The sequence below is a fragment of the Tenrec ecaudatus genome, chromosome 10 (assembly GCF_050624435.1).
Source record: "Tenrec ecaudatus isolate mTenEca1 chromosome 10, mTenEca1.hap1, whole genome shotgun sequence".
NCBI classification, from domain to species: Eukaryota; Metazoa; Chordata; class Mammalia; order Afrosoricida; family Tenrecidae; genus Tenrec; species Tenrec ecaudatus.
This window is the reverse complement of record NC_134539.1, coordinates 89,383,642-89,411,377: the sequence shown is the minus strand read 5'-3', so window position 1 is coordinate 89,411,377 and position 27,736 is coordinate 89,383,642. Positions and strand designations below refer to the sequence as shown.

General features: G+C 40.1%; 1 protein-coding gene across 1 annotated transcript; it reads left to right on the top strand.

The window, feature by feature from the left end:
• The first annotated feature begins 1,313 nt into the window (after nucleotides 1-1,313).
• DYDC1 (DPY30 domain containing 1) lies at nucleotides 1,314-27,736 on the top strand. The gene is made up of 6 exons (XM_075559151.1): nucleotides 1,314-1,460; nucleotides 1,834-1,935; nucleotides 23,432-23,524; nucleotides 25,480-25,527; nucleotides 25,968-26,072; nucleotides 27,710-27,736. The coding sequence occupies exons 1-6, from the start codon at nucleotides 1,314-1,316 to the stop codon at nucleotides 27,734-27,736; spliced, it is 522 nt and encodes a 173-aa protein (XP_075415266.1).

The window sequence follows — 27,736 nt, the reverse complement described above, 5'->3', positions numbered from 1 at the left end:
TTCATGGCCCATGCATGATAACTAACCAGGACACTCATTTGTACTTCTGGTTCAGGATGGTCATAAGTCTCCCTTCATGGTCATGATGAATTGTATTATGTGGAACCTTGGTCCACATCTGACCATCAGATGGTCCCTTGTCATCTGTTCAGACTCCATTAGCCTCAGGTATTGGGATAGTTACATTTATTGTGCCAGCTAGGCCAATGGGAACATGTGGGCAGAGTTTGATTAGGTAGAAGCTTGACTGGAGGGTGACTGAGATAAATGAAGGTGGCCAGCATCTCATATCTCTCTCGCGCCCTGATGATCAGACCAGCTTGCTGCTGCTTTAGATCGTTGTTGGCCTGGCCAACCCATAGATCATGTTGCTAGAGCTTGAGGCTCCTTCAAGACCTGCTTTGCCACCCTGCTGGTGCATACATCACTTGCCCTTGAGGCCGGTGGATGCCGTCCCAGTGCACACCTTGAGTTCCAGATCGCATCACGCCTGCTTTGCGAAGCTCCCATGCTACTGCCTGTTGCTGACTCACCATGCTGCCTGCTGCCTGCAGGCAGACTCTGCCTGTCTTTCCAGAGGAAGATTCTGCCGTCTGCTTCCTTGACCTTGGACCCAGTAGTCCACGTGAGTTGAACTGAGCCCTCTGTACTGCCGTGTGGACTAATTAGCTGTTATATCCCTCCTCACTGTATAAACCTTATTTATGTAAGGTTTTGCTTATATATAAAGTGCCCACCTCTTTTTGTTTCTCTAAAGAACCCTGCCTAACACAGGTATGGCTTGGCTCTTAAGAATTCTGAACGAATTGCAAGGTTATCCTACACTTTGCAGGTACAAATCTCAACTTCATCATGTGCCAGCTCTTCAATTTTGAACTGTTCCTTTAAGCTCTCTCCGTCTGATTTTCCTCATCTACACAATGAGGACAATAACAACCGTTTTTAAGATATGCTGTGAGGATGAAGTGAAACAATACATTGTTTGGCCTATCATCTTTGGGAAGTAAATAATTGCCATTATAATCAGTATCTGCTTTTCTTTCCTCTTCTGGACCTGAGGGTGCTCCAAGATTTTGAAATTATCTCAGTTGTAATGATTTCTTTAGAAGCTTTTTGGAAACCATTAGAAATTTCCTTGGACCAACTTGCTTATCATATCTCTGACGGTGGTAGGTGTCATTGATATGAGACATTGGAAGAGTATATAATGCCTTGCTGGCTTACTGGATTTTACACTTCTGGTGCATTAATTGTAAATGTCCTGCATTAATGCAAAACTTTACTTTTTAGGCATTTATATATAAGAGTTAGAAATGGAATCACGCTATCTTCAAAAAGAACTTGGGACTTGCCTAACTCAAGGTCTTGCAGAAGTGGCAAGAATGCGTCCAGTAGATCCAATAGAATATTTGGCATTGTCTATTTACAAATATAAGGAAAATGTGACTATGAAACTAAAAGTAAGTATGAATCGCCTTTCAGGAAATTAGAACATTCATGCAGCTTGTCTGCTTTCTTGAAAGTTCAATTGTATTACTTTCCATTATAAAAATAATAGGTTTATTATGCAAAATCTTGGATACCATGAATAAAGAAAACAATCCTTAAAGAATATCTCTTCATATTTGTGTCCACTTTCATCCAGTCTTTTTCTACACATTTGCTGTAGATTGTTTTACATACTTGTCATCATATTCAATTGTGTTTTATATTATCCAAATGAGAGTGTAATTTGCTTAATTGTTTCTCTATTGGTGGTGGTTTAAGTGCTTTCACAATTGGTTTTGCATATTTTTTCTCTAACTATGTGATACTGCTTTTAAACAATGCTAGAGAGAAAATGAAATGGCCCAGCTGGAGCATGAAAGAGAATTGGCTCTCTTGGAGCAAGAGATGATGGAGAGGCTCAAAGCAGAGGAAATCATGTTTCAGCAGGTAAGTCGAGCAAGATGAGTTTAGGGGTAATCCTGCAATTAGTGCTTTCAGCTTTAGTGTGCTGTAAACTAAACTTTGGAAAAACTCCTACTGGTCCCTGGTTACTTACATAAAACTATGCCGCTTTATTATCCATACCTTTATGTGTGTTTGTGGCTTCCTTTCTGACCAAAGGGTGCACTGTCAAGTGCATCCCCAGGGATGCTAAGGGGAGAAAGAGCGCAAGTGAGGTCTGAGTTGTCAACCTATCTATTGATGGTCAAGTAAGAACAGAACTGGATAGGGTTCACTTAGGGTCACTGGTGGTATCAGAGCCACAGCAAGGGAAAGCAGGGAAGATGGCTGTGTAAGGAATACACGTAAGAAGACTTCTTTGGAAAGACAGTTTTATTTTGTTTGTTAAGGAGGGTGGGAAAGATAGGTGGTTGATATTAGAGGGTATGGTTCATGTAGTCACGTTTACATGTATACAAGAGGATAGGGGATCTAGAACACAGACTAGGCTGGCAGAAGGGAACATCTTTGATTATACCAGGGAGGAAGAGGAATGGAAGGGATAGTGTTGGCATATGCTGGTGTATAAGTTTAAAGAATTTATTATTGATCATTTTATTTGGGGCTCTTACAAAATTCTAAAAATCCATAAATCAACTACATCAAGCAAACTTGTACGATGTTGCCATCATCATTTTCAAAACACTTCTTTCTACTTGAGCCCCTTGAGAGCAGCTCCTCTTTATTCTCTCCCTCCCCTCCCCTACCACCCTCATGAACCCTTAATAAATTATTTATTCATATCTTACACTGTCCAATGTATCTCTTCACCCACAGTTCTGTTATTTGTCCCCCTCAAAAGGGGCTATACATCCACCATTGCTATCAGTCCCCCCTTCCCCCTTCCTCACGCTTCCCATACCCATATGGAATTGTTACTCCCATTACTGTTTCTGAGGGTTTATCCATCCTGGATTCCATGTGTCAAAAGCTCTTTTCTGTACCAATATCCACATGCCGGTCTAATAGGATTTGTAAGGTCAAACTAGGGCCATAGTGGGGGGCGGGGGGAGGAAGCATTAAACAACAAGAGGAATGATGTGTGTTTTATAGGTGTTACACTGCACCCTGGATGAGTCATCCCTTCCATGTGTCCCTTCTGTGAAGGAGTTTCTGTTGGGTCTCCACTCTGACCTCTCTCCTTCACAATGACATGGTTGTTTGTTTTTGATCTTCTGATACCTGATCCCTTCAACACTTCATAATCACACAGGCTTGTGTGCTTCTTCTATGTGGACTTTGTTGCTTTCCTGCTAGATGGCCACTTGTTTGACTTCAAGCCTTTAAGACCCCAGACACTATATCTTTTAATAGACAGGCACCATCAGTCTTCTTCACCACATTTGCTTATGCACCCATTTGTCTTCAGCAATTGTGTCAGGAAGGTGACTATCACACAGTGCCAGGTAATTAAAACAAAGTGTTCTATGTTGAGGGAATACTTAAGTGGAGGCCCAAAGTCCATCTGCTACTTAGTATAAATATGTATATAAGTATATATATACATAGCCCAATACCTCTATCTTTAGAATATTAATATATTTACATACATACATGTCTATATTCATACCTCTCTCTATAGCTTTTACCTCCTAGTTCTTTGCTCTATTTCCTTTTACCTTCCTCCTGCTCCGCCACCATGTTCACCTTTCATTTGGCTCTCAGTAAACCCTCTTGGCTACACTGTAATTGAGCAAACACCACCAGGCATTCTACACCTTCCTCACCATCAATTTAAATCCCTTGATGTTTCCCTGTCCCAGAATGTGTTGGCTCACTGCTCCCTCTCCACCCCGCTCCTCCTTTCCCCTGGAACCATTGGTCCTGTTATTTTCTCCTTAGAATTGTTTATCCTGACTATCTTATAGAAATAGGCATGTGAGTAAAAAAAAAAAAGTCTATACATAGTTCCAGGCCCATCTGTTGACCTTTGTGAATGTCCCCCAACAAGGTCAGGTGAGGTACAAGTACTTCCTCCTGAGTCAGAAGTCTATTTTTGGGTTTCCTCAGGGAATTTGTGACTTTGCTCCCATTGCTGATCGGTTATGCTTGCTTCGTGATTAGCCCCACTTGTGTGTTGTGGGGGGTGAGGAGGCAGGGGAGAGAGGGATCAGATGGAACACTTCCCGCACTATCTCCAGTGTTGTCCTCTAAAGCACTGTGGACCAGTGAGGGGACGGCATGTCTGGAGCTGGGGAAGGTCTCTGTGCATCAGCTGCTCTGAGCTGAAGTGTTGATCTCAAGGTTTGGTGGGCCAGGATGAGGTCCACTCTCTCTCTCTCTCTCTCTCCCTCTTAGTTTGTTCTCATGTAGACAGGACAGACTGACCACTTTCCCCAGTCTGTATCTTTAGTGCTGTTCTCTGCAGCACATTCTTCCAGGGAGAGGAGGAGCCAACATAGCTCGGATCGGGGCTGCCCGGAAGTCCTCTCTGTTAGTGAGCTTCTCCGTGCAGGTATGTTGCCCTCAAGGCTTGGCACACCAGAAGGAAGTCTGGTTTCTCTTTCCCTTTCTTGTTGAAATATAAACAGTACCCTGCCTGTGAATGCATTACTGCCCTGCTCCCCCAATGCTGTTGTCTCTTTTCTAACCCCCACCCCGCTTCTTTTTAGTTGGCTGCCATATGCATCCCTAGGTTTCGTCTGACCCCTGCCAGTGCCTGGACCTTGACACAGAAATTATGAATGAAGTTACTTTTCCTCTATGCCCTTTGTGCTGTTTGGCCTTACCTCAGTGGACTCATGTTGTGCTCGTCCTTTTGTGCTTGGCTAACTTTGTTTAGCATAATTTCCCCCAACTCTTCCCAAAGATGATAGGCTTCATGCATTTGTCGTTGCTTTTTTGGGGATGTGTAATACTCCATGGTGTGCTTATACCAGAGTTTTAAAATCCATTCATCAATTGATGGAAATTTAGGTTGTTTTCAATTCTTTGCGATTATGAACCATGCCATGATGAACATTGTTGGCGCAGATATCTGGTTGTGGTCTGTTTCTTACTTCTTCTGGGTATATGCCCAGTAGGCTGATTGCTGGGTCATATGGTAGCTCAATTTCTGTTTGCTTTAGATATTCCAAAATCACTTTCCATAATGGCTATACGCACCTACAAGACCACCAGCAGTGGATGAAAGTTCCTATCTCATCATATTCCCTCCAATATTTGTTGCTTTCTGATTTTTTAAAAATTGGTCTATATATCATCTTTAAGGGTATCTCATAGTAGTTTTACTTTGCATTTCCCTAATGACCACTGATCAGGAATTTTTTCTCATATGCTTATTGGCCATTTGGGTTTCCACCATTGTGAAACATCTGTTCAGGCCTTTTACCCACCTACTCTATGGGCTGTTTATCTTTTTCTTATTGTAGGCTAGCAGAGTATTATAGATTTTAGTAATAAGCCTTTTGTTGACATGTCATTGCTAAAATTATTTTCCCAGTCTATGGGCTCTCTTATTATTGTCTTGGTGAAGTCTTTCGATGTACACAGGTGTTTTATCTTTAGTATATGCTACTTGTCGATTTGTGCTTCCTCTCTGTGTGTGTCTTTCCATATTTTTGGTTACTTATGTTGTCTCTCTGCCAAGGTTCTTAGGCTTCGCCCAATTCTTTGTTTGATGGCCTTAATAGTTGGGGTCTTACCTCACGGTCTGTGATTCACCTTGAATTCTTTCTTGGGCATGGAGTGAGGTAAGGTTCTTGCTTAATTTTTCTGCAAGTAAATATCCATTTTCCCAGCACGACTTGTTAAAGAGGGTATCCACTCCCATTTGATATATTGGGGGCCCTTCTCAAAGATCAGTTGTCTATCTGCTGAGGATTTTATTTCTGGATGTTCTGTTCCTTTCCATTGGTCTGAATCTCTGTCATTATACCAGTACCATGCTGTTTTGACCACTGTGGCTGTATAATTTGTGTTGGCGTCAGGTGGAGTAAGCCCTCTGACTTGGTCCTTCTTCTTGAGGAGTTCCATGCTAATTCTGGGCTTCTTCCCTTTCTATATGAAGTTGGCCATCAGTTTTTCCAATTCTTTGAAAAAAAGAAGATGCTGATATTTGCATTGGGATAGTGTTAGTCTTATATAGTGGCTTAGGTAGGATTGTCATCTTTACTATATTGAAACTTTGGATCCATGAGCATGGAATATCCTATCATTTTTGGAGGACACTTTTGGTTTCTTGTAGTAGTATTCTGTAGTTCTTCTCATACAAATCCTTCCCTTTTTGGTAAGATATATACTTAGATATCTCGATTTGTGTTGGGCTATTGTTAAGGGTATTTCTTTATCTACTCTTCCGTGATCTTGTCTGATGTATATAGTAATCCAATAGATTTCTGTTTGTTGATCTTGTGTCCTACCACAATGCCATATTCCTCTATCACTTCCAATACTCCTAATGTGGAGCTTTTGGGGTTTTCAATATACAGAATCATGTCATCTGTAAATAATGATACTTTCACCTCTTCTTTCCCCAGACGAATACCTTTAATGTCCTTCCTTTGCCTTATGTTGTCAGCTAGGACCTCCAGTACAATGTTGAATAAAAATGGCGACAAGGGGCATTCTTGTCTAGTCTCCTTGTTCAGTGGGATTGTTTTTGTCTTTTCTCCATTGACTATAATGCTGGCTATTGGTTTTTCATATATAGCTTGTGTTATATTGAGGAATTTTCCTTCCATCCCTATCTTGAGTGTCTTAATTAGGACTGGGTGTTGGATGTTGTCAAATGCTTTTTCTGTATCTATTGATATTATCATTTGGTTCTTGTCCTTTTTCTTGTCAAAGTGATGAATAATGTTGATGGACTTTCAAGTGTTGAACCATCCCTGCATCCCTGGAATGAATCCCATTTGGTCATGATGAATTATTCACTTTATATATTGTATCTATTCGTGTTTAAGCTGAGTTTTCAGCATATTTTTATGCAGTTTTTGTGGTAAAATTAGGTGCCTCAGCTAATATTTGGGTTGGCTTCTACTAGAGTTTATATGATACTTTTGTATTCTATTGGCCAATATTTTGTTAATTAGTTTTGCATCAATGTTCTTTTGATATATTGGTCTGTAGTTCTTTATTTGTGAGGGATCCTTGCCTGCCTTAGGTATCAATGTTATACTTGTTTCATAGAATGAGTTTGGAAGTTTACTTTCTTTCATGCTCTGGAGGAGTTTGTGTAGGATAGTTGTCAGCTCTTCCTGGAATGCTTGGTACAGTTCTTATGTGAAGCTGACTGGCCAGGGCTTTTCTTTAATTGGTAATCCCTTATTAATTTTATCTATTTCTTCTATGGCTATGGATCTGTTGAGGTTTTATAATCTAGAGAGGGATTGTTTTACCAAGTATTTGTCCATGTCTTCCAAGTTGTTGAATTCATTGGAGTACAGACCTTCATAGTACTGTGTAATTTGCCTTTTAATTTCGTTAAGATCTGTTGTAATTTCACCTGTTTCATCCCTCATCCTATTTATGTTTACTCCTTCCTTTCTTTGGTTAGGTTTGCCAATGGTCTGTCGATTCTGTTAATCCCTTAAAGAACCAGCTTTTTTACTGCATTGGCTTTTTGCATAATTTAAAAAATTTTGCCACTTGTTTATCTCTGCCCTGAGTTTTATTATTTCTTTTCTCTTGCTATTAGTGGGATTATTTTGTTGACTCTGTTCTAATTTCTAGAGGTTTTGTGACAAGTATCAATCAAAAGTCTTTCTTTTTCACATTTGCATATATGGCTATCACACTTCTTCCTCTGGTAACTGCTTTTACTGTGCCCCAAAGTTTTTAGTACATTGTGATCTCATTGTCATTGGTTTCAGAAAACTTCCTAATTTTATCTCTAATCTGGGTTAGTACCCACTCATTTTGCAGAAGAGAGTTATTCATCCTTGATATAGTTAAAGTTTATTGTGCCAACCTGGCTGATAAACACATGTGGGATTAATTGAAGAGCGAAGGGATACATGTAAGGTGACCAGATGTCTCACTTTTGGTGGGACAGTCCCAATTTTTAACAATTTGTCCCATGTCCTGCGGCATTTAAAAAATATCCTGATTTTTGGAAAGAATGCATGACAAGCTAGGGAACGACGGGAGAACGGAAAGGGGATATACGGTTTATGGCTGCCATGTGGCTATTTCTCCAGGATATGAGTTTTATATTATTTTTGTTAATTTTATAATGCTAAACTTTAATAATAACAACAAATAATTGTTGAGAAATTATTATCGAGAACTTCTTATCAAAGTTTGCATTGTTAATCAGTTGTTAGAATTCAACCATCATTATTTGGACTTAATGAACAATGTCATTTTTTGGCATTGGCAACAACGAAAACATTTTGTAACGGTCTCTCAGATGATACACATCGTACTGCGTGCTAGTGCTAGTTAAACAAGTCACGTCAACAAATCAGCTATTCTGCTAATGCTAATTTCTTTTCTTCATCTCCATAAGTTGTTTTCCCCCAAAATTCCTGTATTTTCGAGGAAGATGAAGCAGTATTTAAATATGTTTTGTTTATGTGTCTCCAAGTGCTTTGAAATATCATTCTTCCCACCATGCAAAAATCATTCGATCATATTACTCAAAATTTCCCATATAGTAATATTTCTGAAAATGACCTTTTAAATGAGGTATCATTATTAAAATATATATTGATAAGGAAAGGTTAAATATTGGGCATCAGCAAAAATCACAATAGAGACCGAATGGTTAGAAATATTTCATCATTTTAAAACAAACCATGTTCCATACAATAATGCACTAAAAATTGTGGAATACACACTGTCCTTACCAGGAACTAATACTATGACTGAACGCGCTTTTTTCTACGGTAAATAAAGTGTGGTCATCACAAAAATCACAATTAAGTGTTGAGACTTCGAAAGTCATTTTATGTGTGAAATATCATTTAACAAATTCTTGTGAAAATTTTCATGACCTTTTAAACAACAGCAGCAATCTACTAAAAATTTTTAATCAAGAACACCCTCCCTGCCCCCCCCGCCCCCCGTCAATGGTGTCCCTCTACACCAGTGTTAAAATATGGTCACTTTAGATAAATGGCTCTGTGAGCCTTGCCTTTATAGTTCTCAGGTCTCTGGCTTTGTAATTGTCGGACCAGGGTGCAGCTGCCTTAGCCAGTTCTCTGCTTCCGCTGGCAAGGCTCACTTCCTACAGGACATCCCCAAGGAGAAGCTGCATGGAACCCCAATGCAGCCCTGGGTGCTGGAGCAGTCACGTGGAGACCCCTGCCAGTGCTGCAATGCTTACATGTTCACTGATTCAGCTTTCCTTCTGCAGTCCGTGTTATTGTGTGTGTTTTGTGAGATGGAGGAGGACTTTGTGGATTGGTGTTGGACATATGGGTTAATATTAGACTTGTGGGCTTGGGCAGCCCTGGGTTGGGATGTTTTCTTGATGTGCACTTACCCTGTATACAAAACTCTCTTATAACATATGAGTTTCTGTGGATCTGTTTCTCTAATGTACCCAGACTCACACAATCCTCAGTTGTTTGCCCTTGTGTTTGCTACCATCCTTTTGTTGATTTCCAGCTTTATGATGCAGTCATATGATTGACCTCTGTGTGTTTGAATTTACTCAGGCTCAACTTGTATCCTAGCATAAGGTCTATTTTTAAAAAAATATGTGCCAGGTGCATTTGAAAGGAATGTGAATATATTTGCATTTGGGTGGAGAGCTCTAAAAAATTGTCTATCCAGTCTAGTTGTCTAATTATTGAGTTTAGTTCTATAGCCTCTTTGTTCAGCTGCTTTCCAAATTCATGAATCAGCACAAGCTGCTTACCTGAGTGCCGTTTTGCCAGAGTGTGTAAGCTCTATGGCATGAAGTTGGAAGCAGTGATGTCTTCTGTCTTCTTTATGAAGTAGGGACTTGACCATCTGTCAAGAATAAGGTGGATATGTGAATGGGGGGAGTGCAGAGCAGAGACCCAAAGCCCATCTGTAGGCAATTGGACATCCCCTTACAGAAGGGTTGTGGGGAGGAGACTAGCCAATCAGGTGCAGTATAGCACCGATGAAACATACAACTTTTTCTAGTTCTTTAATGCTCCATACCCCCCACTATCATGACCCCAAGTCTACCTTACAAATTTGGCTGTACCAGAGGATGTACACTGGTACAGATAAGAGCTGGAAACACAGGGAATCCTGAACAGATAAAACAATATTGAGAGTAGTGATCCCAGGAGGGTAAGGGGAAGGTGAAGAGAGAAAGGGGAAACTGATCACAGTGTTCTATCCATAACCCCCTCCTAGGGGGATGGGCAACAAAAAAGTGGGTAAAAGGAGACATTAGTGAGTATAATACATGAAAAAAATTTATAAATGATCAAGGGTTTGTGAGGGAGGGAGGGGGAAAATGAGCTGATACCAAGAGCTCAAGTAGAAAAAAAATGTTTTGAAAATGATGATGGCAACAAATGTACAAATGTGCTCTACACAAGGGATGTATGTATGAATTGTGATAAGAGTTGTTTGAGCCCCCCAATAAAATGTGCTTTTTTTAAAAGAAAAACCATGAGGCGGATAGGTGTAGAAAAAGCTGTAGATAGGTATGGGAGAATTGTGATGGTTTGAACTGAGACTGGAAGAGAGACTTGACCTGGGAAACTTAGCTTTCCTTGGCAACATTGAGAGGCCTGGTATAGTATTCGTAGTGATACTATTTGATTTGAGCATGTGAATCTGTGATTTTCTCCACTTATACTTAGATACTTGAGATAGTTAGGGTTTATTTTGCCAACCTGGCTGATAAACATATGTGGGATTGATTGAAGGGTGGAGAGATAAATGCCTCAGTAAGACTTGCATTTCTGGTTCTTGGGTCTCTTGCTCTCTGATGGTCGGACCAGGGTACAGCTTCCTTAGTCAGTTCCCTGCTTCAGCTGGCAAGGCTCACTTCCTGTGAGACATCCCTGCAGAAAACCACATGGACCTACCCTGATGCAATCCTGGGTGCTGGAGCAGCCGCATGGAGACCCCTGCCAGTGCTGAGATGCTTACATACTCACTGATTTGGCTTTCCTCCTGAAGTCAGCATCATTGTTTGTGTTTTGTGAGATTTAGGAGGACTTTGTAGATTGGTGTTGGATATATGGGCTAATGTTGGACTTAGAGGCTTGGACAGCATTGGGTTGGGATGTTTTCTTGATGTGTACTTACCCTTTATATAAAACTCTCATATATATAAGTTTCTGTGGATTTGTTTCTCTAGTCTACCCAAACTAACACAATACTTGGCCTGAGATGTGGAAGAAGCAGTAGACATTCTGAACCATGTAGGTTTAAGTAACAGGATTGGAAGCTGTTGGTAAGAGAATGAATGGCTCATGAAAGGTTGGATCATAGTGTTTAAATTAGAAAATGTCTACAGTGACCGACTGATTTAAATTAGAGCATTTGAACCAAATTTTTAGGAGTCCAGCAGTTCAAGCCCACCCACTGTGAGAGAAGGATGAGGCTCCTGTAAAGACTTACAGGCTCAGAAACATATCTAGGGTCTGTGTGAGTGAAAACCGACTAGGTGGCAGTGGAATTTTAAACTACATTTAAGCTACCTCTGTAGTTAGTTCTTCCAAGTTAAGTACTTGACTAGACTAAACGAGAGATCTCTTTTAAGGAAGGAAAGCAACTGCCTTGAGTGTGTGGGCAAAAGGAAAACATGGGCTCGGCAAATAGCTTCTCTGTGAGCGCTCATCAACAGATGGATGGATAACTCAAATGTGGCACACGCAGTCCGTGGAATTTTACTGAGCACAGCTACACAGAGAAATGAACTCTGATCCATGAGAACACACGCGTGAACCTCGAGCACATTATGCTAAGTGAAATAAATAAAGATGCAAAGGGACAAATTTACAATGTATGAGATCACATATAAGAAATGTTCTCAGGAGACCTTGCTACGCAGACCCTGAGCAGTGAGTCTCTGCACTGCTAGAACCTTGCCAGACACGTGCTGAAAGGGAGCAGACATGTGCTGAGAGATGATGGCCGGGCTCGGGCTGGGGCTGGGGCTGGGGCTGCTGCTCCGGTATTGCTCCTCGCCATGCAGATGTACTCAGTCACAAACATGCCACAGGACCTGTAGCTAACTCTTCCCCACTTTATCTCGGCTGCCACAAGGTTAGCTAAATGCCACCCACCAAGGAAATGGAGGCTTCTTGCAGTGCACAGCCAGTCTCCCCATGGCTGCATTCTCCCTTCCACACCTCTGTTTTAAGAGACTCGGGTCAAGCAACACCTCTACTTCCCTATCTATCTTTTAAACCCAATCCATGGTGACAACAAGTTCAGGTGGAAAGGAAAAATCAGATCTTTATGGACTCTACTGTTTCCACACCTATTTTTATCAACACAGAAAATGTTGAGACTTAAATTTCACTGATTGCAAGAATGTGTGAAGAGTTTGACGCGAGGATGAATGCCAATATTGTATGTTTAGAGTTTCATGTACAAGGTGAAGAGTGACAACATCCAAAAATTAAGAGGTGGTTTCTTTAAAGTGGACTAAGAAATATGGACACTTACAATGGTACCTTAAAAAGTGGTTTTATCTTTTCTAGAGATCATGGATGGGATGTGGAATGGACGCTCATTTGTCCCTTTGTTCTTGAAATCTCTAAGGTCATAACGTGATTACGTAATATGAAAACCTTGTGGTTTTATTTATATGTACATGAGAAGGGGCCTCCAGATGTTACTGTAAATCCTCCATGCATTGTTTCATAGTACAGATTTAATGCTGATATACCTTAGATGAAAGTTTTACATTATTAAACTATCACTGCTCTCTTGGGACCTAAGCTCTTACTTTAAGTTTTGGCTTTGACATTGCACTCGGCGTTTTATGTAGTTGACATGTGCCAGGGACTGAGGGATTGGGCTGTACTTTAAGTCCAAGAATAATGAATGAATTTTGCTTATATTCGTATTATAAAGTCAAATAGTAAGCATTTCTGATCACCGATTCCCATTCAACAAGAGCACCTGTTTCATTTAGCTAAAACTGATACCAAAGAGTAAGAAGTGTATTAACATCCACTAATTTTTAAATGCTGATTTTTATTTCTCTGTTGGTTAAATATTTTTTACAATGTAAATATTCCATCCGTTATGAAAATCAAGCAAAGGAAGTCTTGAAATAAAAACATGTGAAAGAGCCAAAAATAATGTAAATCAAGAATTTGGGAAGTGAATACTGAAAGCTAATTTGCATTAAATTCACAAAAACTTTTATACTTTTTCTGTAAATATAGAGAACACTTTTTTTTAACTTTAAGAATCAGAACAGTCACATTTGGAACCCTTTCTGTATCAGTCAATATTTTTAGAACCTGGTCCTAAGCCTGGTGTGGATTTGATTCTGGAAAGTAAACCTTTCATAACGGCCTTGACGCACAGAAGCCTTCTAATCATACACACCCCATGAAGTCTTTTGTTCACATAATCACACGCTAATCCCTCGATGTTCCGGTATCTAATATGAACACAGTAGTGTGGATAACCAAAGCCATTTTCCTCCATCATTCAGAACCTGTACACAAGAACAACCAGATCCCACCCATCTCAGGCTATTGCATGTGCTCAAGAATACTCCCCTCTGCTTCACCTCTGATGATGTACACCTGTTTTAGATTGTGTATTTCTGTATTTATGCTTTGGATCCTAGTAACCTCTCATGTTATGGAATTGATTTGCATTGAACACAAGCTGCAAGTAAAAATGAATGGCTAGAAGAGCAATCCATTCAAAAGAAAGAAAGAAATATCTTCAATCGGAAAATGTATATAAGAGACAAAAAGTAGATTAGTCTCTACTGGACCTCAGGGGAATGGAGAAGATAGAGCTTTTGCTTAACAAACATTGAATTTTTATTTGAGGTCATGAACAACTTTTCGAAATAATGATATTTGTGCAATTGATGAATACAGCACATCATATCTGTGCAAATGTGTGCAATACAATGTGACATCTGTGCAGTATAATGCATACACTCATAATCATGATGAATACATATACACATAGTACATGACTAATAATGCCATTGAATTGTATACTTAAAATAGTTAATATGGAAAATTTTTAGTTGTGTAAAATATAATGAAAAATAAAAGCTTATCTGCTTAAATGCCCATCCTTAACACCATATTCTTGGCATCTGAGAATCACCAGCTAGACATGGTTATTAAAAACTGTACTGCCTTTGAGCCTTAATTTTAAGTTATTTCCTTTCAGTTTATTTTCATTTCAGCTTACTCTTGAGGGGATGTTGCAAAGTGTTGAGTTAGGCCTCATCACCGTCACCCCAACAGACAGGGCATCTGCCATAGCAGCCCCGCACGTTAACCGAGGGCCACTCCTGCAAAAGTAGGTTCCAAAGCTTGCATCTGTCCCCCTTTCTAGCAGAATACGCAGACCCTCTCAGCAGTTTTTCCTCCTTTTGGCAGCTACATCACAAATTAAGGGATACTTTGCTTACTTGGACCATTTTTAAGTAGGATTTTATCCTATTTTGGTGAAGTTTGACAATATTAGAAACCAAACATTTTCTCTAGCTATGTCGTGTTGTTCTTTATGACACTGATCAGTATGAAATAATTCACTATGTCTTGAACCTTAAACATCGTATTGTTCATGGAATATATAATAATATTCTGAAGAAGGTTTAATGACCAGTTAAAAAGTGGATGGCGGACCTTCACCCACCATCCCACCCCCTACTACCATGACCCCATTCCATCTTACCAATGGTCCATCTAAGGGCTCAAACCACAGGGAATCCAAACCAATAGACCCTTCAGGACCAATACGGGGAGCATCGATACTAGGAAGTTAAGGGTGTGTGTGTTGGGGGAAGTAAGATCGACGTATGACCCCCATCCCAGGGGAATGGACAGCAGAAAAGTGGGTGAAATGAGACAGCAGTTGGTGTCAACCATCAAAAAATAATAATTTATAAATTATCAAGGGGGCATTTGGGAAGGAGGGAGGGAGAAAAAGGAGGAGCTGATGCCAGGGTCTCAAGTCAAAAGAAAATGTTTTGTAAAAGATGATGACAGTATATGTAAAGATGTGTTTGACCCAATGGATATATGTATGGATTGTGATAAGAGCTGTAAGAGCCCCCAATAAAATAAAGTAAAAGTTTTTAAAAATGGACTGTGGGAGACATAGATGAGAGAAAGAGAAGCCACGTGGAGAGAATGACCGATGGAAAAGAACTTGAGAGAGGGTGATGTTGGGGGGAAGAGAAAGAGCGGATCTTGAGGCACCTCAAGTTCTGTGAGCGGGAGGGTCCTACCTCTGGTGGACTGGAGAGCACCTGCCCGTGGGGTCCGATTCCTGACTTGACATTTATGGAAGTTTTTATGTTTCTACAGTAAGCCTGGTTCTTTTTGAAAATGGAAGTATCTTTATTCCTCTTTTATATTGAAGGGATTATCTTTTTAAGTAAAAGTGCATATTGCTTTGTATATAACTTTCAAATAACTTTGCCCATGTAAAAAGGCAGGACTTAACATTTTTAAATTTCTAGAAATTATTTAGAAACTGGCTATGATAAACAGCCTGTTGGTAGTTACAAGAATACTTTGTGTGATGGCTGAAAGTTGAGTTTGTTTCATTTGCTTGAATCACTGTCTGAAAGTTGAAATGATATTGCTTCAACATTTTAGCTACCTACCACATCACATTTTTATTCCTAGTGGGAAAATGTACAGTTGAAAATGCCAAGAATGTACCTTTAAGAACCTCTTGTGAATAAATGTTAATCACTATTGTTCCAATGTTTTTGACGGAATGAGCTTAGCTTGTTTGTGAGATAGTGCCACATTGGTACTGCCTTAGGAACTTTTCTGTGAAGAGGTAGTAAGGATTGTAGGTTTTGCAGGGCAAGTGGCAAAATTGAGGATATTATGCAGATATTTACATAGCAAGGGAGAGACATTTTTCCACAAAAGTTTTATGATGAAAGAGAAATTTAAATAATAGCAATAATGATAAATATTGGGTACAGTTTTGTAATGCAGGTTTACTATGGAGAAGAATGAAATTACTATTATGTTTTTAGATAGCATTCCACTTAGTTGGAGTTCAAAGTTAATGTTCTCTGTTGTCAAAAATCAGTGGAAAATATTTCCTTACTAGTGCTGTTCTGTAATGAGATTTTATCTTTGATAATGTCTTTTCATACAGATATTGGCGCTTAATTTTAATTGAGCATATTTATCTCCCCGATGGTATTTGTAGAATTCGATCAGATTCTTTTCTTGACAATTTCTTTTTAGCATATCATCAACTCATAGATTAATCATTTCCCGTAGGAGGTGATGGAAGTTTCTCAGTTGCACAGTTAAGTGAATTTTGAATTGCATTTGCATCGAGGTCTAAAAAACACTCTACAGCTGAAGTTTGAGCTCCAGAAATATGTCCACTGCAGATTTGTGTGGAGTGAAGATCTGGTTTCTTGTTTTGACTTGTGATCTTGTGGAAGTGTGCAAAGCAGCATGACCTTACTTGTGATGCAAACAACATTCATTATTGAAATTACTTTAAGATGATATCAGCTCACATAGAAGCGATGTTTTGCTTTGTAATTAATTGATTAAGCAACATTATCAAGTATACAGCTGTTAGAGCAAACCAGCCTCTAACAGTCTCACAGGGTCCGTCCTTAGGCACAATTGTACGGTGATGATATATAAAGATCACTGTAAATTCATAGAAGATAGGAGAGATAGGAGAGAAGGTAAAATTAAGGAGTCAGACACATTTTATGGTAGGTAGCATGCTTACCCCCAGCCTGGCCATGGTCTCAGCAGCCAGTCTGAGCAGAGTAGGAGGAGAGTCACCCCCTACTTTATTTCTTACCAAGGCCTATATACACTTAGGGGCGTGCAAGCCCCCATGATTCCGTAACCACATACATCACAGGAAGGGGCTATACAATAGGCATATGTGTCGCAGGAAGGGGATGGTCTAGGGGTATACATGTGACAAGAAGATGGGAAGATCCTAGACTCCATATGGCAGCCTAACCTTAATCCTGGAGTTGACTGGACCTATTCTGAGCTCTGCTTCAGGAAAGCAGTCCACTATCCTTATCCGCAGGGTGTGAACCCCACCTATGGTGCGACATACAATAGAATCTGATTGCTCAATATGGCTGATCGCCCTCAGGGAGAATACCTCTAAGCAGCTGACCGGAAGCAGCAGGCAACCTGGTATCCCACGTACAGCAATAGCCAATTTCCAAAACCATTTAATATCCAACAATAGTGGTTCAGGGCAGTTTTCATTTCAGAAAAAGTTATGTCTTAGCCCACAAAATTACAGTAACACATCATTACTCTTCAGCCATGGAATTGCTGTGTAGTGGAACAAATCAAGCTTTATTCATCTCTATTTCTGCCCCCCAAAAATCCACAGAACTGATGATGGATAAATTCACAAGGCCATTGTTGACTGGTTTAATTCTCCATGAAAGCTTAAAATATTTATTACATAATAGCTGCTGTTGAATAACACAATGGTCATTCATAGACTTTTATTATCCTTCCAGCTTTGAAATATGTCTGGCCAAACCTTTTTATGCTTTACATCTATTGGGTATAGTGCTTTTGAATCGCTTTCACTCCGTTGTACTGAATTAGTACACCTCAACTTTGAAAATAGTCTCGCCTATTGTTGGTCCATGAAGACTATTCATAGAGACAAATTCTTTAGTTACTTCAAACTAAGCACTGACTTCTGGTACAGACAGTGTTGTACATGAACTGGACAAGAACAACTCAATCTCTGATAAGAAGCTAAACAGTGTATTAAAGGGGGACAGAAAAGAGAAAAAAAGAACCTGCGCAGGGACCAGGTCCCCAAAGAGAGGGAGGAAGGCTGGTCCCAATCGCTCACAGACGTGGGTTTTTATAGGGTGGGGTAAACAATGGGGGCTTTACAGCTGTGCGAGCAAGCAAGCAAGAACAGAAGCAGACTTTGCAGTTAGCCTTGACATTTTAAAGCTATTTATTTTCTTTGAGAGAGATGGTGTGGCCTTATCTTGCAGCTGCTTTTTCTGGCAAATGTTTGCTTGACCTTAACCTCAGGGGATTTTCCGTAGCTTGCCCCAAAATGGAGACTGCTACAAGATGGTTCCACTCAGGCCAACTATTACAACAGCATTTGAGCAATGTTGGTGACATCTGCTGGCTGATCAAGGGCCAAGAAAAACCACATAAAACCATTTGCTTTGATTTCTAATTGACTATTTGGGTCTAATTGTGGCAAAATTCACCAAGGGGCAAATCACCTTAAACATGTTTATTTTCTCTGGATACTTTTCTTCAGCTACTGAAATAAAATATTTTTAATTAATTCACCATTGATATGTAACTTTGCTTAATTGGCTAACAAATAAATAATTGAAAATATACCTTGGTAGGTTTTTCCCCCTATCGAAATGTTAAGTTTTGAAGAATATTTGCCATGTATAGGCATGAATATATTGTTTTATAAGTTACTCATTATCTGACCATTAATTTCCTATATTTTGGAATGTTACCATGCGTGCTTCGTTTGATAATGTTATTTAGTGTAATTACTGGTTTTTCTGCACAATGCCATTGCGTATTAAATACCATACTTTGCCATTGAACTTGAGAGCAAAATAATCCATACGCCTTTGTGTCTTAAAACACAGCATATAAAGTCCACTTCTCTTCTTGTTCTGAGTGAAGAGCACGCAGTGCTGATCATGAAGAAAAGCACAGTGGGGTGAGGCGATCAGCAACACTGCAAACACTGTTGCATTTAACCATGTCACTGCTTTATCCTGTGCTGACAGCAATGGAAAACGAGGGGAGGAAAAAAGGAAATGAGGGTAGTGCTCAGTTGGTATGTGTTGCGGTCGTAGGAAACTGTGAAGGACTGACTATGTCTGTGATTCACTACACGTTTCTTTACAGATGCTGACATTGAATTTCATACACTTTCCATGTATATGAGATGTGTCTATCGCCTTGGTTTATTTCAATGATTTAAAAATATAAAAACCATTCTTAGCTAATGTTGTTAGATGCCATTGCGGCAATTCGAACTCATAGCGACCTTATGAGCAACAGAAAGAAACACTTCCCAGTTCTGTGCCATCTTCACAATTGTTCCTGTGTTTGAGCCCATTGTTGCAGCCCGCGGGTCCGTCTATCTCATTGAGGATCTTCCTCTTTTTCCTTGACCCTTTACTTTGCCAAGTATTATGGCCTCTTCCAGGGACTGGTCTCTTCTGATAACAAAGCCAAAGAATGTGAGACAGTCTCACCATCCTTGTTTCTAAGATGTGTTCTGGCTATACTTCTTCCAAGATAGATTTGTTTGTTTTCCTGCTGCTTCTCTGAATGTGGCTTGTTGGTATAAGTAAAATGAAATCCTTGTTGTCTGCAACCGTGCTGCTGTCTTTTGGTCCAGGTGGGAGGAGTTTTGCTTTCTTTTCATTGAATTGTGACCCATCCTGAAGGCGGCAGTCTTTGATCTTCATCAGCAAGTGCCTCAAGCTCTCCTTGCTTTCAGCAAACAAGGTTGTGTTATCAGCGAACTGCAGATTGTTAGTGAGTTTTCCTCTAATTCTGAGGCCATGCTTTTCAAAGTCTAGCTTCTCAGATGATTTGCTCAGGGTACAGATTGAATAAGGACGATGAAAGGCAAGAAGCCTGGTGCACACCTTTCCTGATAGGAAACCCCGCAGCATGTCGTCCTTCTGGATGACTGCCTCTTGGTCTATGTGCAGGTCCACATGAGCGTCCATCTGACACCAGAAACGATAGCCCGTATCCCACATCCTGTTTTAAATACAGTTTGAATCTCTGGAAGCTCCCTCTTGATGTTCCATGGCAACGGTTTTTGAATGATCTTCAGCAACATTTTGTGTCTGATGTTAAAGATATTGTTTAGGTCATCGTTCTATGGAACGGGCCCCAATGTGGATCTCTTCTTGTTAGCTGGCCTTCCGAATTTTTGGACGTAGACCAGTGACTGCTTCCAGCACTTCATCAGCTTGTTTGGAACATGTTCATTGGCATCCCTGCAATTCCTGGAGCCTTGTTTTCGCTAACACCCTCAGTGCAACTTGGACTTCTTCCTTCAACACCATCAGTCCGTGACCCTATGCTGTCCCTTGAAATGACTGAATGCTGACCAGTTTTTGACACCGTCACTTGGTACACTGTCCGTCTTGTTGGGATGCTTCCAGCAGCATTAAATATTTTGCCCCTAGACTCCTTCAGGGGTGTGACCCAGTGCTTGATTTTTTCACCCTCCATCTTTTTTCAGCTTGAAATTTGCTGAGCGTGTGCTTTGCTTCTGGGTTTTCTCACTGCAGGTCTTTGCCAACTTGATGACAATGCTTTACTTTGCCTTCTTGAGCTGCTTTTTGCAAGTTTTTGTTCAGCTCTTTTACTTCACCATTTCCTCCATTCACTGGAGGCAGTCTGTGTTTGAGGGAAAGTTTCAGAATCTCTCTGACATCCACTTTTTTGGGTTAGTTTTGTAATAAACCATTGTATTAGGATACAGTCCTGACATCATAAAATTCACTAATCCAGCCATATCAGGAAGTGCTGTATAATTGCTATCACACTCGGTTTTAGGACATTTTCTTCCTTCTTGTACTCCTTGTCATTAGTTCCCCATCCCCCACCCCAACCTTCCAGTTATTGTCTCTATAGATTCACCCATCCTGGGTTTCATTCACTGAAAGATAGAGTCCAAAGGCTAGTAATAATAACAAAATACAACAGAGATACACTCCAACTGGAAAGAAAACAGAAACAACCTACAGCAGACTTAACATGCTGACATGTACTTTGGTCTTTTTTTTCCTTTCCTGTCTTTTTAATGACCTCGTGGGTTTCTTCATGTATGATGCTCTTGGTATCATCTCCCTACGCATCTGATTTTTCATCATTAATGGCAGTGCATCAGATCTGTTCTTGAGATGGTCTCTAAATTCAGGTGGGACACATTCAAGGTCATACTTTGGCTCTTGTGGACTTGTTTCAATTCTCTTCAACTTTAGCCTATACTTGAATGTGAGCAAGTGATGGTGTGTTCTACAGTTTTTCCTTGGCTTTGTTTTGGCTGATGATACTGAGCTTCTCCATCGTCTCTTCTCATAGATGAAGTCAATATTATTCCTGTGAATTTCACATGGCAAGGTCCACAGTGGCCAAATATCTTCTTGAAAAAAAAGATATTTGAAATGAAGAAGTCCTGGATCTTCCAAAATTCTACCATAGAATTGCCAGTTTCAGTTCTATCACCAAGGCCATATTTTCAACTTTGCCACCAACTTCTATACTCTAGCATTGGGAAATAAAAATCATAACTTCAGCCCATGTAAAAACAGAAGGCCAGCTTTGGCCTGGAGGCTTTAATTTGCTGACGCCTGCTTTCGTGAGACATAGGTAGCTAGTTGTTAGGCACCATTGGTTTAGTTCCAACTCATAATGACCCTATAAACAACAAGACAACACACTGCCTGGTCCCATGCCATCCTCACAAGTGGTATATTTGAACTTATTGTTGCAGCCACTGTGTCAATCCATGTTTTTGAGAGTCTTTTTTGCTGCCCTTCTACTTTATCAAGCATGATGTCCTTTTCCAGGGACTGATCTCTCCTGATAACATGTCCAAAGTACATGAGATGAGGTCTCATCATCCTTGCTTCTAAGTAAAATTCTGGCTGTACTTCTTTCAAGACAGATCTGTCTGTTCTTTTGGAAGTCTATGACACCTCAATATTTTCTGCTAGCATCAAAATTCAAATGCATCCACTTTCCTTTGGCCTTCCTTATTCAGTGTCCAACTTTCACATGCATCTGAGGCAATCAAAAATACCATGGCTAGGGTTGGGCACACCTCAATCCTCAAAGTAACATCATTGAATTTTAGCACTCTAAAGAGATTGTGGGGAGCAGATTTACCCAATTCCATGTGTTGCTTGATCTGTTTGCATGACTGCCTCTGGGTCCATGTGCGGATTCTGCATGTGCACAATTAAGTGTTAGGGAACTTTCCTTTTTTTCAAGGCCACCCAAGGCACCCACAGTAGTATGTGTTGGCATGGTCAACAAAACACAAGTAAACATTGTTTTGGTCTTCTCTGCTTCCAGCCAAGATCTATCTGACATCAGCAATGATATGCCTGGTTTTACGCCTTCTTCTGAATCCAGCCTGAACCTCTGGCAGCTCCCTGTCAATGTATTGCTGCCATTAGCAAAATTTTACTTACATGTGTGTGCTATCAGTGAAATTGTTCTCTAAGTCGCGCATTTTGTTGGGTTACCTTTGTTTAGAATGAGTACAAATATGGAACTCTTCCAGTCAGCTGTCTTTATACAGCTCGTCATACGTATTTTGTTAGAACAAAATATACTTTTGATTACATTTGCTTTCGGTAATAGATGTAAGATTTTCTCACACATTGCTATGATACCAAGGTGTGGCTATATGAAGATCCATGATAGCTTTTAAAAGAGATTTTAGAGCCCAGCGCCGAATCCCTGTTCGTGGTGGGGCGTGGAAAACGTGGCGTATGGAAGACCCACTCCCTGGTGTCGCTCGTGGGGGACACAAGTCCTTCTGATTGAGGCCCAGCCCATGGACGACCGGGCCCAGGTCTTCCCAGAGTTGGGTTGCTTGGGAATGAAGCCCAAAGCGGGTGGTAAACTCCATCAAAGGCTAAATTTTTTTAAAAAGAGAGAGATTTTATTGGAAAACACTAGAATTTCTAGAAGTACAGAAGATGACTCAATTTCCTACAAATAGTGCATGTTTACAATTAGCAATTAAGGAGGCTTTCATTTTATATTTCAGGAAATATTTGTAGAAGTTTAACTACCAAGGCTCTGACCATTTCTTTTTCTACCATTTTGAATTTTAGGTGGCTAGAAGCCCTGGTGCGCCCCCTGGTGGTGCTGTGGTTTAGGTATTGCTGCTAAGCACCAGGTTGATGGTTAATACCCAGCAGGCTCCTTGGGAGAAAGATGAGGCTGTCCACCCATAAAGTTTCACAGTCTCAGAAGTCCTAGGGAGCAGTTCTGTTTTTTTCCTACAGAGCCAGTTGTGAGTTGGAATTGACTCGACTGCCAGGGGTAGGCACGTCCTGTTGGTGCACATGATTAAGCACTTGGCTAACTGAAAGGCTGGTGTCTGGAACTTACTCATTGGGTTTGCAGGAGAAATACCCAGTGATGTATTTCTGTAACAATTACAGCCATGAAAACCATTGGTCACGTGGGATTGCTACGAGGCACGAATGACTCCATAGCATCCAACAATAATGACAAATTTAATTACCTTGGAACACCTCAGAGTGAGCCAACTCCTTTGCTTTCCGCTGACTAATAAAACATGTGTCTCTAATGTTTAGCAACAGCTGGAGTTCCAGCTAGAGTTGGAAATGCAAGAAAAAGAGAGAAAGAGAATAGAAGAAATGCAGCAAGCTCAAGAGGGAGTAGAGAAGGTAATTTTGAAGTTTTATAAATGATTGTTTGATCGAAAACTTTTTAATTTTCTTAGGTTGCTTCTCCGAACTGGAAGAGCGGAGCCTTCGAACTTTGTACATCTTATGATAATGCTTTGCTTTGTCTGCTTTTGAGCTGTTTTTAGAAATTTTATGTGCAGCTCCAAGGACCTGCCATGTAATTGAGTTGTGTGATTTAAGCTGACCTTTCTCAGTCTCAGTTTACTTGTTTGAAAAGTAAGGATAACAATATGTTATCAGCCATATCTGTCTGGCTGTTGTAAGGGTCAAATAAGGCCATGTATGTAACGCTGCTTTGTGTGAAGTCCAGCTCTCTAATAGTGAAATGTGTAAAACACATTTTGCTCCAGTGTGTTTGTCCCTAATTTTTATATCTAGTATTACTGATTAATTCCTTTGTCGTATGTCCTGGTCTCTAAACAGGCATGTATGTCTCTGTGTAATGTTTGATGTAAAAAATCTAATTTATACTTTAAAATGTGTTTTGTATGGACTTTCATGAAAATTAACTATGAAGTAACTCATTTAAAAAATTACATTTCTTTTGACTGTCTCTGTATAATGTCAAACTTCAAGCAAAACCGTGTTTACGGGTATGCAAAACATTATATGTCATATAGAACAAACTTCTCGATGACTTAAGTTACACTTTCAACTGGCTATTTCATGATAGGTGTCAAGCAAATTAAAAAAGGCAGGAGGATGTAGTAAATCCCAGTCGGCTCCGTGACAGTGATTTGGATCATTGGATGGCCTCTAGGAGAGGCTCCGAGGTCTCCTTCCTGTTTTCTTGCGTGCCTTTTGCCCCTGTGTCTTGGCCCTTTCCCTTTTCCCACACCTTGTCTGCTTTCTAGGAGCCATGGTGGTGTCGTGGTTACACATTGGGCTACTAACCTAAGGTCAGCAGTTCAAAACCATCAGCCACTCCAGTCACAGTCCCAGGTCAGATCGACCTTGTCCTATAGCCTCACTCTGAGTTAGCATCAACTCAATGGCAGTGAGGGGGTTTGAGCATCAACTCAATGGCAGTGAGTTTGGTCTTTGGGGGTTTTGCCTACTTTTACTGCAGCAAATCATAGCTGTGGGTTTAATGATATGCTGACTTTTGTGAGTTCTCCAAACCTGGGGAGGGGGGCGGGGTCCCTAGGAGAGCCTGGTACACTTACCAAGCAATTTATTTTTCTTATGTTTTTTTGCTAAAGGTTTTTCTTCAGAGGTATTCAACTCTGTAGCTCTGAGTATTTCCCTAGAAAACTTCCCCTGGGATACTTATCCCTGCTTGGCCCCCCTTTCTTCCTCAGTGTAGCTTCTCTCCCACTCCAAACAGGCTTGTCAAAGCATTTTCTCAACTGAATAAGACAAGTGGATTTCCCTCATAGGAACTTTTCTTATGGGTTGCTAATGCAAATTAACGTTTCTACATCTTATATCCATTCACTGAGAGAGAGATTTGGGTAAATTTATCTGATAAATAGCATCTAACCAAGTGTGCCAAATGTTAGAGTATATTATACCTTTGTGTATAGGTAAAACGTGTGAAACAGAGAAAGAAGGCAAAATAAACTATAAAGACTAAAGAAAAATTATTTTCACTAGATGAGAATATGAGAGGTATATAGCAAATTAATCTCTAAAATGGATATTTTAGTTATCATTAAAAATTGCCGATGACTACTGACAAGAATTATTCCATTAGAACAAGAAGCATTTTATAACGTGGCTAGAATTCAGATGCTCATCCGACAGAAACATGGTCATCTTTTCTTAGGGTAGAATATTATATGGTATTTGGAGTTTACAATTTTGTATTAAGTGTATTCCAATTACTCCTGAAGAAAGATAGCTTTTTAATGTTAAATTGGTGATATAAAAATACTAATGCATGTGCATAAAATGTGTGACAAAATTATTTACTTCACTTTTACATATTACAGGAAATGAGAATGAATGTGGTAAAGAGTGAAGAGGCTTCACATTTAGAGGTGAGAAGATAGTTTTTCTGTGTTAGGCAAAACAGTTATCTTGGGAGTTAAAGGTGCATTTTGGTGCATTAATAGATAAAATGTTAATAAGGTTAGTATAAAAAACCCTGATGGTCCATATATCCTTACACATCCCATAAATAATAGGACACCAATAACATCTCAAAGTCAATAAAAATTATATATCCATTGCTGTGTTTTTAAAACCATAATTCTCTAAGACCACAGAATTGTGTATACTTTTAAAATTTTCCAAATTTACTTTTTAGAGTTTTAATGTTTATTCTTAGAATTCTCTTTTCATCAATAGGCATCAGCTCATTCCATGAATGATGTTGTATTTGATATTGTGATTCAGAAGGCGCTTATCAAAATCAAAAGGAAAATAATGTATTAACTTTGGAGTCATTTAAAAGTAAAAATTAACTTTGTGATTATAGGAAGCAATAGCAGACTCAGGCAAAACCCTAGCTGAAATTAGTGATCGGTATGGCGCACCTAACTTGAGCAGAGTGGAAGAACTTGATGAACCAATGCTATCTGATGTAAGTAACTCGACGAAAACATTTCCCCAAAAATCCGACGTTTAAAACCGTAATGCATTGCCTGGACTAGGTAGCAAATAAGTATTAGCTTCATGTAACTTAAGTATACACCTATGTCTTTCAAGTTAAACTTTAAAAACTCAAAATATCTTCCACAATATATACTTAAAATAATTTGGCTCAATACATAATCTTTTGGGCTATCACATTGGCTTTTAGTACCAAATCCTGGAACCAAAAAATATGCTAATTAGAGTGTATGTTTTACAGTACATTTATTTATTTAAGAAAAATACAGGATCTTCTCAGTGCCAGGCACTCTTCCAGATGCTGTTGTAAATAAAACAAGATAGTTTTTGACCTCGTGGAAGTTACTATCTAAGGCAGCGGTTCTCAACCTGTGGGTCGCAACCCCTTTCGGGTTCAAATGAGCCTTTCATAGAGGTTGCCTGATTCATAACTGTAGCAAAATTGCAGTGATGAAGTAGCAATGAAAATAATTTTATGGGGGAGCGGGTCATCACAACATGAGGAACTGTATGAAAGGGCCGGGGCATTAGGTTGAGAACCACTGGTCTAAGGGGGGAACCAGACAATAGGACAATTGTTACAGGTAGGTAATTTATTGTGAATGGAAGAGCTATTTATAAGGAAGCAGATTGGCAGGTGTATATATCATGTCTGCCCTGGCCTAGGGAGCCTTGGGTCCCTTTAATCAGTGCACTTGGGTCCCTTTAATCAGGGCCAGCCAGTCCACGATTCCTAAAGAAAGTTAGGTATTTGCTACTCAGTGCTGGGATAAGAGCACCGAAAGGATGCAGGCTCAGGTTGGGGAGAATGTAGAGAACGTGGGAGTGTGTGCATTGGGAGGATGTGTGGTCAGACAGTGGGGAGCAGGGTCAAACCATGAAAAGACTTTCAATTCCTGCTCAGAACCTTAGATTTTGCCCTAATGACAGAGGGGGCAAATATGACCAGAACTGCATTCAGGAAAGACCACGGTGGCCACCGTGTGGAGAAGAGAATGAAGAAGTGTGCAGAAGGAGTCATCTAGAGAGAGGAGTCATCGATGGCAGGAAGAGTCATCGATGGCAGGAAATGTATGGTGTTTTCAAGAGCGGTGAAGGTGGTGATGGTGGAAGGACTCAGTGCAAGTCATCATTGGAGTCCTTTTGCTAAAGGTCTGCTGTGTTCTGGCACTAGGTTAGGAACTAACACGTGAGGAAGCAGGGTTTTAAAGCAGGGGTTTCAGTTGTGGGTGCTGAGCTTCAGGAGACTGGGAGTTTCCCCATGAAAGTGTCCAGAGGTCATTGGATGAGGGGGCTGCGCTGGAGAAATACATCAGGCAGATAGTGGAGTCTCTGGTCAGTGAGGCTGCAGGAGCGAGGAAGAAACCTGAGAAGAATGCCTGGTTGTGAAGGAGAAAGACTGAACCATTAGAAACCTTAGCAGTTGGTCTTATAGAAGAAACAAGCCCACACAGATGGATGAGAAAGAATAACAGGGCAAGAGAAGAAAGGATGGGTTAATAATAAACAACCACACAGAAACTACCGAAATTCTGATTTCTTTAAGTGTGGACATTTTACACAGTTCAAATTATATTAAAACCTATTTACTGTCTATTTTGCTTCTAGGTTGCATTAAACATTGATCAAGATTGA